At 42.2% G+C, this 14,476-nt stretch overlaps 1 protein-coding gene across 1 annotated transcript in view; it reads left to right on the top strand.

The window, feature by feature from the left end:
* Positions 1–14,476, top strand: part of LOC134354260 (serine/threonine-protein kinase BRSK2-like) — a 1,028,846-nt gene that overhangs the window by 632,157 nt on the left and 382,213 nt on the right. Inside the window, 1 exon segment of the mRNA XM_063063164.1 lies at positions 12,883–13,023. Coding sequence (XP_062919234.1) covers positions 12,883–13,023 — 141 coding nt within the window.

The raw sequence follows: 14,476 nt of genomic DNA, 5'->3' as shown, positions 1-14,476 counted from the left end.
CTCTCCCTCAAACTACTGCATAATCTGCCCTCATCCCTTTCATTCCTGATGTAGGATCTCAACCCAAAATAATAGCTCACACTCACAGCTTTTGCCTCCACAAATGTCGCTTCACCCTCTTGAGTTCTTCCAATGTTCTGTTGGTCCAGATTTCAGCATTTTCAGTATCTTTGCCTTCCAGTTAATCTATAATTTTTCTGCAACTAAAACCTCCAGAGTGTGTAGTGTAGTGAATTAAATGTGTTTCTTTTTTCTTTTTTAGGCCGTTTGCTTAGGTTATTGCAGACCACATTCTGATGTTTGTCTGAACAGAATTTGAATCTCTTGACGATGTCTGCATGCTTTTATACAGTCATACATAAAACACTACATCATAGAAACAGGACTTGGCTCATCTAGTCTCTGCCAAACCATTAATCTGCCTAGTCCCATCGATCTGCACCCTGACCGTGGCCCTCCATACCTGTCCCATCCATGCACCTATCTAAATTTGTCTTAAATGTTGAAATCAACCACACATCCATCACTTGTGCTGACAGCTCATTCCACAGTCTTACCACCCCGAGCGAAGAAGTTTCCCCGCATGTTTCCCTTAAACATTTCACCTTTCACTCTTAACCCATGACCTCTGGTTTTAAGACCATATGACCATAAGACAAAGGAGCTGAAGTCAGCCATTCGGCCCATCGAGTCTGCTCCGCCATTTTATCATGAGCTGATCCATTCTCCCATTTAGTCCCACTCCCCTGCCTTCTCACCATAACCTTTGATGCCCTGGCTACTCAGATACCTATCAATCTCTGCCTTAAATACACCCAATGACTTGGCCTCCACTGCTGCCCGTGGCAACAAATTCCATAGATTCATCACCCTCTAACTAAAAAAATTTCTTCGCATTTCTGTTCTGAATGGGCGCCCTTCAATCCTGAAGTCATGCTGTCTCGTACCAGACTCCCCCATCATGGGAAACAACTTTGCCACACCACTCTGTCCATGCCTTTCAACATTCGAAATGTTTCTATGAGGTCTCCCCTCATTCTCCTGAACTCCAAGGAATACAGTCCAAGAGTGGACAAACGTTCCTCATATGTTAACCCCCTCATTCCCGGAATCATTCTAGTGAATCTTCTCTGTACCCACTCCAACGTCAGCACATCCTTTCTTAAATAAGGAGACCAAAATTGCCCACAGTACTCCAAGTGAGGTCTCACCAGTGCTTTATAGAGCCTCAACATCACATCCCTGCTCCTATACTCTATTCCTCTAGAAATGAATGCTAACATTGCATTCACCTTCTTCACTACGGACTCAATCTGGAGGTTAACTTTAAGGGTATCCTGTACGAGGACTCCCAAGTCCCGTTGCACCTCCGAACTTTGAATTCTTTCCCCATTTAAATAATAGTCTGCCTGTTTATTTTTTCTGCCAAAGTGCATAACCATACACTTTTCAACATTGTACTTCATTTGCCACTTCTCTGCCCATTCTTCCAATCTCTCTGCAGACTCTCCGTTTCCTCAGCACTACCGGCCCCTCCACCTATCTTCGTATCGTCAGCAAACTTAGCCACAAAGCCATCTATTCCATAATCCAAATCATTGATGTACAATGTAAAAAGAAGCAGCCCCAACACGGACCCCTGTGGAATGCCACTGGTAACCGGCAGCCAACCAGAATAGGATCCCTTTATTTCCACTCTCTGTTTCCTGCCAATCAGCCAATGCTTTATCCATGTATGTAACTTTCCCGTAATTCCATGGGCTCTTATCTTGTTAAGTAGCCTCATGTGTGGCACCTTGTTAAAGGCCTTCTGAAAATCCAAATATACAACATCCACTGCATCTCCCTTGTCTAGCCTACTGGTAATTTCCTCAAAAAATTGTAATAGGTTTGTCAGGCAGGATTTTCCTTTAAGGAATCCATGCTGAGTTCTGCCTATCTTGTCATATGCCTCCAGGTACTCTGTAACCCCATCCTTGACAATCGACTCCAACAACTTCCCAACCACCGATGTCAAGCTAACAGGTCTATAATTTCCTTTTTGCTTCCTTGCCCCCTTCTTAAATAGCAGAGTGACATTTGCAATCTTCCAGTCCTCCGGAACCATGCCAGAATCTATCGACTTTTGAAAGATCATCGCTAATGCCGCCGCAATCTCCACAGCTACTTCCTTCAGAACACGCGGGTGCATTCCATCTGGTCCAGGAGATTTATCTACCTTTAGACTATTCAGCTTCCTGAGTACTTTCTCTGTCGTAATTGTGACTGCGTACACTTCTCTTCCCTGCCACCCTTGAGTGTCCGGTATACTGCTGATGTCTTCCCGTGTGAAGACTGATGCAAAATACTCATTCAGTTCCTCTGCCATCTCCTTATCTCCCATTACAATTTCTCCAGCATCATTTTCTATCGGTCCTATATCTACTCTCACCTGTCTTTTACTCTTTATATACTTGATAAAGCTTTTAGTATCCTCTTTGATATTATTTGCTAACTTCCTTTCATAGTTAATCTTTTCCCTCTTAATGACCTTCTTGGTTTCCTTTTGTAAGGTTTTAAAAACTTCCCAATCCTCTGTCTTCCCACTAATTTTTACTTCCTTGTATACCCTCTCCTTTGCTTTAACTTTGGCTTTGACTTCTCTTGTCAACTACGGTTGCATCCTTTTTCCACTCGAAAATTTCTTCTTTTTTGGAATATACCTGTTTTGCACCTTCCTCACTTCTCGCATAAACTCCAGCCACTGCTGCTCTGCTGTCTTTCCCGCCAGTGTCCCTTTCCAGTCAACTTTGGCCAGTTCCTCTCTCATGCCACTGTAATTTCCTTTACTCTACTGAAATACCAACACATCAGATTTCGGCTTCTCTTTTTCAAATTTCACAGTGAACTCAGTCATGTTATGATCACTGCCTCCTAAGGGTTCCTTCACCTCAATCTCTCTAATCACCTCCGGTTCATTACACATTACCCAATGCAGTACAGCCGATCCCCTAGTGGACTCAACAACAAGCTGTTCTAAAAAGCCATCTTGCAGACATTCTACAAATTCTCTCTCTTGAGATCCAGTGCTGACCTGATTTTCCCAATCCACTCGCATGTTAAAATCCCCCACAATTATCATAACACTGCCCTTCTGACAAGCCTTTTCTATTTCCAGTTGTAATTTGTAGTCCACATCCCTGCAATTGTTTGGAGGCCTATAAATAACTGCCATCAGGGTCCTTTTACCTCTGCTATTTCTTAGCTCAACCCATAAAGATTCTGCACCTTCCGATCCTATATCACCTCTTTCTAATGATTTAATATCATTTCTTATCAATAAAGCCACGCCTCCCCCTCTACCTACCTTCCTATCCTTCCGATACACCGTGTATCCTTGGACGTTCAGCTCCCAGAGACATGCATCCTTTAGCCAGGTCTCAGTGATGGCCACAATATCATACCTGCCAATCTGTAGCTGTACAACAAGATCATCCACCTTATTCCTTATGCTGCGTGCATTTAAGTACAACACCTTAAGACCAGTATTTGATACTTTTTGCTTTGATTTCACTGCAACTTTATTGCACTGCAACTCATCCTAATGGCTACAAATTTGCCCCATCACCTGCCTGTCCTTCCTAACATCTTTACTGCTCACTATCTTAGATTTATTTCTGTTTTCCCCTTCCTCTGCTCTGTCATTCCAGTTCCCATTCCCCTGCCAAATTAGTTTAAACGCTCCCTAACAGCTCTATTAAACTTTCCTGCCAGGATATTGATCCCCTTCGGGTTCAGGTGTAACCTGTCCTTTTTGAACAGGTCATACTTCCCCCAGAAGAGATCCCAATGATCCAAGAATCTGAAGCCCTGCCCCCTGCATCAGTCTCTCAGCCACGCATTCATCTGCCTGATCCTACTATTCTCGCCCTCGCTAGCACATGGCACAGGTAGCAATCCCGAGATTACTACCCTGGAGGTCCTGCTTCTCGGCTTCCTTCCTAACTCCTGGAAATCTCTCTTCAAGACCTCCTCCTTTGTCCTATCTATGTCATTGGCTCACTCAACCTCAGTATGGAAAGCCTGCTTGCACTTACACTATCTATACCCCTCATATTTTTGTATACATCTATCAAATCTTCTCTCAATCATCTACGTTACAGAGAATAAAGTCCTAACCTTTTCAAGCTTTCCCTATAACTCAGGTCCTCAAGTCCCGGCAGCTGCATCCTTGTAAATTTTCTCTGCATTATTTCAATCTTATTTCCATTTTTCCTATAGGTACATGACTGAAACTGGACGCAATACTCCAAATTAGGTCTCATCACACCTTGTACAACTTCGACAAAACATCCCAACTCCTGTACTCAGTACATTGATTTATGAAGGCCAAAGTAACAAAAGCTTTCGTTACAACCCTATCCACCTATGCTGTCACATTTGAGAACTTATGGATCTGTATTCCCAGATCCCTCTGTTCTAACACATTCCTCAGTGCCTTGTCGCTCACCGTGTAAGACCCATCCTGGCTGGTTCTGCCGCAGTGCAACACCTCACATTTGTCTGCATTAAATTCCAACGGCCAATTTTCAGCCTATTTTTCCAGCTGGCCTAAATCCCACTGCAAGCTTTGATAGTCTTCCTCACTATCCACTATCTCCCCAACCCTGGTGTCATCTGCAAAATTGCTGATCCAATATACCACATTATCGTCCATATTGTTAATATAGAGACCGTGAAGTCACAGGCCTCCGGTCAGAGAGGCAACCATCTATAACCACTCTCTAGCTTCCTCTGTCAAGCCAATATTTAATCCAAGTTACTACCTCATCTTGAATGCCAAATGACTGAACCGTCTTGACCAACCTCCCATGTGGGACCTTGTCAAAGGCCTTGCTAAAGTCCATGTAAGCAACAGCCACTGCATCGCCTTCATCAGCTTTACTGGCGACTTTCTCGAAAAACTTTATAAGATTGGTGACTTATCACACATACACCTATGTTGGCTATCCCGAGTCAAAGTCAAAGTACATTTATTATGAAAGTTATGAAAGCATTATGTAACCCTGAGATTCGTCTTCCTGCAGACAGCCACGAAACTAAGAAGCACCATGCAACTTGTTCAAAGAAAACATCAAACACCCAATGTGTAAAAAAAAAGAACAAATCATAGAAACAGCAAAAAATGAACAAATAACACATAGAATATTAAACATCAAATAGTAGAGTCCCTGAAAGTCTAGAAATGTTGACTTTAGTTCAGTTCAGCTTAAGTTAGCCCTGTGTTGTTCACTGCCAGAATGCCCTGATCGATATTACTCAAAATAACAATAAAATAAAATACATAACAAAAAAATAAAATAAAATAAACCAGAAATGCAGAGTCCTGTAGAACTGAGTCCAATCTGCAAAACATGCCAATTAAACCTTGCCAGGACTCAAGACCCCTGCACCTTCCTCCGGCACCAGTGAGGGAGATGGAGACCAGTTAGATGCTGGTGTCTTCCTTCAGCAGCAGTATGTGAGAGGGAGAAGTAGACCGGTCAAATGCAGGTAGATGGTGCTGAGCATCGTCGCTTGCAATCAGCTTTCGTCCTTGTTGATTCCAATCTTGCTCAACATTTTAATTGGCAAGATCAGCACCACTTTCTCTTAAAGGCACAGGCAGCTATTTTAGCATTACCAGGGTAAATACATAAGTGCACCTTAACAATAAAAAATAACATTTAACAGTCACCTGGTTACATATTGATTAAGCATATTTCACAAATTCTTTCTCATCCAGCTCTGACTTTGTATTTAGGTTTAACAACATCCTCCTCCACAACGACTGCACTATCTGTTCTGGAGTTCTGGTTCCCATCCCCCCACAGCTCTAGTTGAACCCCGCTACCCCCTCCCTCCTCCACACCCCCCGTGCAGCACTAGCAAAAATTCCCCACGAGGATATTGGCTCCCGTTCAGTTCAGGTGCAAACTGTCCTTTCCTTGGTCCCACCTTCCATGGAAAAGAGCCAAAAATCTGAAGCTGTCCATCCTGCACCAACTCCTTAGCCATGTGTTAAACTGTAGCATGTGGCACAGGTCGCAATCCTGAGAACACAACTCTGATGGTCCCGTCCTTTAGAGCGCCTAACTCCCTAAACTCACTTTGCAGGACCTCATCACCCATCTTGCCCATGCCATTGGTATCGACATGGACTTCAATTTCTGGCTGCTCATCCTCCCATTTAAGATTGCTGTGGACTCGATCTGAGATATCCCTTATGCTGGCACCTGGGAAGCAACAAACTATCTAGGAATCTTGTTATTATTCACAGAACATCTTTTATTCAAGATTCAAGATTCAAAAAACAGAGCAGAGTCAGGTGGAGCAGCTATTTAGCAGTCTGCCTGCCTGTGGGAGGAAGCTGTTTAGTAGCCTTGTGGTTTTAGTTTTGATGCTCCTGTAACGTTTGCCTGATGGCAGAAGAACAAACAGTTCATGGAGAGGGTGTGGTTATGTTCCCCTAACCAACGAGTCCCCTATTACTACAGCTCGCCTCTTTTCACCCTCTTCGCTTCTGAGCTACAGAGCCAGACTCAGTGCCAGAGACCTGATCACTATGGCTTTCCTCTGCTTAGTCATCCCCCTCAACAGTATTGAAATTGGTGTACTTGTTGTTGAGAGGAATGACCACAGGGGAACCCTTCACTGGCTTTCTATCATCTTTCCCCCTCCTGACAGTCCTGTGTGCTGTACCTCGGGTAAAACTACCTCCCTCTAAGTCCTGTCTATCACCCCCTCAGCCTCTTGAATGATCCAGAGTTCATCCAGTTCCAGTTTCAGCTGCTTTCCATAGTCTGTTAGAAGCTGCAGCTGGATACATTTCTTGCAGGTGTAGTCATCAGGGATATTAGAGGTCTCCGTGCCTTCCCACATCCCGCAAGAGGATCTTTCCATTATCCGGTCTGGCACCCCCACAGGTCTAAATGTGCAATAAGAAAGAAATAAAGAATAATAACGGAAAAAAATCTACCTACTGCCTTCACCTCTCCTCGCAGAAGCCCTAATGACCCTCATACTCAACTGCCCACACTAACACTGGTTGCTCCACTTAAATCTAACTTATTTTTGTTGGACTTTGCAGAGTGCCTAATTTTGCCTCCTCGGGAACTGTGGCACACAAAACAGTGCTGACTGCTCCTGGCCGTTCCTTTAAACTCCTCTGCTACTCAATCCGGTGTCTCCTCAGGACTATAGCGCACAAAAAGTTATTGTGCATTATACATTGTTTTGCTGCCGCGTGATTGGCTGATCTTGCCACTGTGCATCTGCTGAACATTTAAAACCATTTCTAAATTTGATGAGAATGTTTCACAAATGTATTTTATGTGTAAAGTTATTTCATATACATTAGAGAATGAGAAAATGCTGGTAAAATAAGGTAATAAATTGATTCTAGGAACTTAATCATGGGGGACGGTAGATAGATGAATTAAATAAATATTTTGCATCAGTGTTCAAAATCGAACATACAAGTAAAATACCAGAAATAGTGCCAAAGGGGAAGAGGATGAACTTGGGAAAATGTTAGAGCTGCAGGCTAACAAGACTTTGGGTACTGATGGACATCTCTCAGGACCACAAAAATAGTGAGTGGGGTAGTGCATGGTTTCTTGATAGTTTTCCAAATTTCCTTAGTTCATTTGGGAAAAGAAACAAATGTAAGAGAGAATAAGATGGAAAGCAGGAAACTACAGGCCGATTAGCTTGCAGAAAATGTTGGTGTTATTAGTAAACACATTACAGCAGTGCTTTTGGAAAATGTCAAGGTTATCAGACAAAGTCAACGTGGTTTTATAAAAAAATTCTTCTGTGATGAATTTTGTTGAGTTCTTTGAAGGAGTAATGTGTTGTGGAGAAAGGGAACAGGGAACGTTCAAGGTCAACAGGAAGTAGAGAAGGCATAAATAGATAGTTGCTTACTTGGCGAGATACTGTGTGCTAAAGAGATGGACCTCATTATTTTAAGTTTAGATAAACAAAGTCATAGAGCACTATAGAACAGAAACGGGCCAGGGCTTTCAACCCATCTGGTATATAACTGTTACTCAGCCCTGAGCTCAGTGTTCAACGCCATCATCCCTCGGGATAATCAACTAAGCTTCAAAATGTGGAACTGCAACCGACTGTACAACCGACTGCAACTGGATCTTCGACGTCCTTATTGAGAGATCTCTTTCAGTGACAATTGGTAGTAGCATCTTCTCCTCACTGACAATCAACACAGGCATATTCTGTTCTACTCTCTCTACAGTCATGACTGGGTAGCTAGGCACAGCTTAAACACCATCTATAAATTTGCTGATGATACCACTGCTGACAGAATCTCAGATGGTGACAACGTAGTGTCCCGAAGTGAGATAGTCGAATGGTGGCATAACAACAACTTCACACTCAAGATCAGCAAGACCATGGAATTAACAGCGGACTTCAAGAACAAGTTGAGAACATACACCTGGCTACATTGAGAGATCAGTGTCAGCATTGTAAAAGATGAGAGGCTTCTCAACATCTCAGAGAAACTATCCTGGGACCAACACATTGATACAATCATCAGAGGTCCAATGTCTGTGGGTCCACTGGAGACGGCAGTCCCCGACAATGGCCTGTCCTAGAGTTGGAGACCTGTCTGTGTGTGTGTGGGTGAGTGTGAGGGAGGAAAGGGCTTGTTCTGCCGTTATTGTTGTTGCTGCTTACGTTGCTCTGCTGACTATTGGGGGCATGTTGGCACCGGAATATGTGGTGACACTTGGGGGCTGCCCCAACATACCTGGGTTGTAGAATGACAAACACAAGAAAAGCTGCAGATGCTGGAAATCCAAGATCAAGATGGCACCTGCATACAATACTCCTTTGGTTGCTGTCTCCTGGATGGATCATGAAAACATATCTTTCACTTCTTTTAAGTCTGTTACGTTTGCTTTGCATCTTGGTTGTGATTGTGGAACTGTTGGAGCCTGCTATTTGCTGTTTGGAGATCGTTTGGGTGTTCCGGTGCTCTGCAGTCTCTGAGAGGATTCTGGGAGGCAAAGGCAGCGTGTGGGAACCTCATGGTGGGCAGGTTGTGAGCCGATGTTCGACTCCATTTCGCCAATTAAATCTGCCATTGTTCACCGATTTAAAGCGACAGGGGAGATTGAAACTTCGAGGCAAATGTCAAAGCCTGGAGGTCGTTTGGGTGCTTCAGCACTCTGCAGCCTCCGAGAGGATTCCGGTAGACAGAGACAGTGTGCAGGAGCCTCGTGGCAAGAATCCTGCGGGCCAGGATGCAAGCTGTTGTTTGACTCCATTTCGCTGGATAAAGCTTCCATTGTTCACCAGTTAAAGCGACAAGAAAGATTGGTGCGAGTGCAGAAGGTGAGCACTGGCTGCCTGTCTTTTAATCGCTCTACTATGGAGAGGGAAAGGTCTGCCGCTGGGCCCGGAGATTATTCCCCAGGTTTTCTGCATTTTGGATGTGGACTTGGACTTTAGAGTTTTTTCAGTCTTATTGTTTTTTATATTCTGTGTTTTTTGCCCAATGTTTCCTGTTTTTTTTGTGCGGGGACGAGGAATTTGAGGGGGGTGGTTGATGTGCCTGTTCTGTTTTGTTTGTTTTGTTTTGTGCAGGAGGAGAAGTTTGAGAGGTTGATATGTCTGTTCTGTTTTTGTTATTTTTTTGCGAGGGAGAAGGGATTTGAGGGGTTGATGTGCCCGTTCCGTTTTGATTTTTTTTGTGTGGGAGGAAGTATCTGGAGGTTGACGTGCCTGTTCCTTTTTTTTTGTTTTTTTGTGTGGGAGGAGGAATTTTGGGGGTTAATGTGCCTGTTTTGGTTTTGTTTGGTTTTGTTTTGTGCAGGGAGGGGGCTATTTTTGGGGGTTGATGATTGTGCTGCCTTTCTTTCTTGGTTTCATGGCAACCTGGAGATGAAGAATTTGAGAGTTGATATACTTTGATAATAAATAAATGAACCTTTGAACCTCTGAACAAATTGCTGGCAGAACTCACCTAGTCACGCAGCATCCATGGAAAGGAATAAACAGTCAGCGTTTCAGGTTGAGATGCCCTGTGTTTATTCCTTTCCGCAGATGCCGCCTGACCTACTGAGTTTCTCCAGCATTTTCTATGTGATACCTAGGTTGGGTTAGTTATTATGCAAGCGACACGTTTCACCATATGTTTCAATGTACATGTGATAAATAAATCAATCTGATTTGGAAGAATGCATGCCAGCTGCTCTTCTTAGATTAGATTAGATTATGAGGACACTCAGTCCTTGTTTATTGTCATTTAGAAATGCATGTATGCATTAAGAAATAATACAATGTTCCTCCAGAGTGATATCACAGAAAAACAGGACAAACCAAAGACTAACACTAACAAAACCACATAATTATAACATATAGTTACAGCACTGCAAAACAATACCATAATTTGATAAAGAACAGACCATCGGCACGGTAAAAAAAAGTCTCAAGTCCTGATTGACTCCTATAGTCCCTGATAGCAGGCAGCAAAAAGGGAGAAACTCCCCTGCCATAAACCTCCAGGCACCGACAACTGACAACTGCCGCTGCATTGGGAGCAGCCGACTGAGTCCATCCGAAAACTTCGAGCCTCCGATACAGCCTCCTGAGCGCCATTCTCTGCCGAGCACCTTCGACCTCATCCCAGCCGCCAAAACAAGCAAAGCCGAGGACTCAGAGGCCTACTCCTCCGGAGATTCTCGATCGCACAGTAGCAGCGGCAGCGAAGCGGGCATTTCAGAAGTTTCTCGAGATGTTCCTCCGCGCTCTCATGCCTATCTCCATCAAATCAGAATTGTGCACGGTACCCTACTTAACAAATACAGATATCATTCCGGAGCGGCCGCGCGCACCGTGTCGTGCTGCCATCTTCTCCTGCTCCTCCTCCTCATTAGGAGTTTGAGCAGATTTTGTTTGTGTCCAGAGTCTGGAAAGTTTCTGCTGATGTGCAGTGGAGAGCACTCTGACTGGTTGCGTCACTGCCCGGTATGGAAGCGACAATGTGCAGGATCCAAAAAGGCTGCAGAAGACTGTAGTCTCAATCCATCATCGTGGACACAATCGTCCCCACCATCGAGAACGTCTTCAAACGGTGATGCCTAAAGAAGGAGCCGTCCATCATTAAGGACTTTCACCATCTGTGCATGGCCTCTTATTACTACCACTGGGGAGAAGGATCAGAAGACTCAAGTTCCACACTAAATGCCTTTGGAACAATTTCTTTCCCTCTGTCATCAGATTTCTGAATGGTCCATGAACACTTTCTCGTTATTCCGCTTAGCACTATTTACTTATTGAAACTCAGGAATTTTTTATGTGTTGTGCTGAACTGCTGCCACAAAACAACAAATTTCATGACATACATGATAATAAACCCGATTCTGATTCGGATGATTCCTTCTTGCCCTCTTTGCATCCTACTGATTTTATTCTGCTTTCCGCCACATACTAGAAAGTGTTTGGAGCAACTTGTGCATTAAAAGAGTATTATGGAGGTCAACCAGTCAGCACCTCGACTACAAGCAGCTTTCTGTAGCTTAAAGGCAATGACTTCTAGGGGACACATAAAGCAGTTCTCTCGCTATTAGCCGTGGTAATTGCAACTTGTTCTGCATTGGCCTTGACTGCCAGCAGTGTCCAAGTTAAAACAGCATGGAGTTCAGTGCTTTAGTCCTGTTCCCAAGGCCCTTTATTACGTAGATATCAAAATGCCATTCAGTACAATGTCAGCTGAATCATTGTTTCTGAATTTGCCACCTCAGCATGACAACCAGGTAAGTTCACCAAGTATGAGCCAGCTTCCTGGCACCCTGGGATTCCACTCTGCCTTAGCAGTATCCTTACCTACTTAAAAATGGAGACGAACAATTTAACTCTTTAACATATACTTTCTAGTAATAATAATAATAGTTCTGGTAGTGGCATTATTACCATTTTTATAATTAGTTATGAACATATTTTATTGTTATTGTAGTTTCCTCAGAATTCTCTGTAAATGCCACTATGGAGGAACTGTCCTTCACAACCACTGATTGTTCTGTGGAAAGCTTTTCATTTTTGAAATGAGTTTTAACTAAATCTTTTGCCCTTATGTTTTGGAGTAAACGAGTCATTTTAAAATGTGATTTATTCGTATGCTGTTGTCTTATTTATCCCCCTTTCTGGTACTAAAGCTCAGAAGTTATTGTTGCTGATACTAATGGAAATATTCGGTCCACAGTTTTAATGTTGTCGTAAATCTTTTTTTAATAGAAATGAGTTAACACATTCATTAATCTAGTGGCAAAATGCTATTATTCATGAATGTTGCCTGTTAGGCCATTAATATCGTCATCCACTGTTTACATCCTTCTTTTGCAGTGTACTCTGTAATTCTTCAACATTTCAACCATTATTGGGGCAGTTCCAATTACATCACAAAAAGTGCAGAAATAATTATGGTAATAAAAGAATGGAGTAGATCCTGTGATCCTTTATCCAAAGTGGTTGCTGGCTTTGACTTTTGCGGCTTTGTGACATTTAATCTGGAACACTGATTGTCCCCTTGCATCCACAAATGTTGCTTGACCTGCTGAGTTTCTCCAGCAGTTTGTTGGTCTATAGCATCTGCAGCCTCTTGTGTCTCCAAGGTTAATTTCTTGATGCTTTTGCATTACGTACCTTATTTTTTAAAACATAAAATATTATTTGTTTTTAAACCACAATAGCAGGCAATTAGAATATTATTTTGTCCCTTTCATTGAGATAGAACCTCTCAGCAGAAATATTCTGCTGATTTAATTTCTTATGTTTACGTGACTCCTCCGATCATCTCCCATTACTTTTCTTACTTTGTGTAATTTCATTCCTCAGGTATTTGGTGCTAGAACATGTTTCGGGGGGAGAACTCTTCGATTATCTCGTGAAAAAAGGACGATTGACACCAAAGGAGGCCAGAAAATTCTTCAGACAAATAATCTCTGCATTAGATTTCTGCCATAGTCATTCAATATGGTAAGCTACAAACATTGCTTCCACATAAAATAAAAAATGAACCTGCTTATGTTTAAATGGCATGTATAGAATATATTTTGTTCAACACTATTCAACAGTTATTGAGAATGATCACATCAATCAAGAAAAGGTTCTGTGCATATGTGGGCTCTTTACTATTGGGATGCTATTAAAATTTGATGATAGTAAGAATTTTAGAATCTTTTGATACCATAAGACTTTTATCCGCATTCTCCAGGAAGAGAATTCGTCGTGGGACTGGCATCAAAAGCATGATAATTAGTCAAATTCCCTCAGAGATGTTGAATTTGACTTTGGAAACTTTCCTTATGGTAAAAAGTTTATTGTAACTAAAGTCGTATTTACTTGGCAGACAGCTGTATATTAACATTTTGCCAGAAGCCAAAGTTTATTAGTAGTGGTGACCATATAATTTGTGCTGAGGTCTTTTCATTTTTCTAATGTTTAAGCTCTGAATTGTTGATTTCACTAGACAGCTATAGTTCAGTGATTCCTATTCAGTTGTCCCACTGGGGTCTCAATCACACTCAGTCCCAACTCGAAGTAGCAAAGGATACATTTGCTCTTTTACAGGAAAGCAGGTTGTTGGTGTCCAACAAGCAGCAGAGGCCAGCAAAGATGATCACAGTTTTACTTGTTCATTCCAGTCCTCCTCTATGTAACTGTGCCTTTACTTGGCTTTTTTGTTTGGTTGCCTATTTTAAGGTGAGACCATCTAACATCATTTGCTTTGCTGTGCGATTTTCTGCGTGGGTAGTCGTTTGCTCTTCATCTGTTGCTTCGTTCTCTCTACCTACGAATAGGAATGCGCTACACACATAGCAGGTCATTACTGTGATCAACTTTAATATCAGCCTAATCCAGAATGACTTGGGCGTTTTCATGTGAGTAATATGATAATGAATTACCAGAAAAGAACACAGAATTACGTAGCCTTCTATTATTTGTTTGACAGCTATTTCTCTAAGCCATTCAAGAAGCCTTACCCAATGTTTAAATGTGTATTCTTAACAGTTTACGAACTTTTATTAGCAATTCAATAAATAAACTTTGAGCAACATTGAAATAATGAAGCAATGATCGTACAATGTTTTAAGAAGGGAGTAATACAGTAAAGATAGTACCGTAAGAAATTAGTCATTATAAATACGCAGTGACAGATTAGTGAATTTATCAAATTCCAAGATGAAACTGCAGCTGTGGTCACTTCTTTATGGCTGAAAGTTATTCTGTATTAGAACTTTTTTGCTATTTTATTGTGGCTGGTATGACCAGTGTTTTCAGGGCAGACTGGCAGCAATATATAAATTAAAATCACATGCAGGGCTTGCGGTTTTCACAACTGGTAATCTGTGACAAATTAACAGAACAATCCCTACATGTTTAAAATAAAAACAAATAACAAGGGAAATGCACATTTGAACTACAACAA

This window comes from Mobula hypostoma, chromosome 11 (genome assembly GCF_963921235.1).
Source record: "Mobula hypostoma chromosome 11, sMobHyp1.1, whole genome shotgun sequence".
Classification (NCBI taxonomy): domain Eukaryota; kingdom Metazoa; phylum Chordata; class Chondrichthyes; order Myliobatiformes; family Myliobatidae; genus Mobula; species Mobula hypostoma.
The sequence above is the reverse complement of the archived record's forward strand: the minus strand, read 5'-3'. Positions and strand labels throughout refer to the sequence as shown.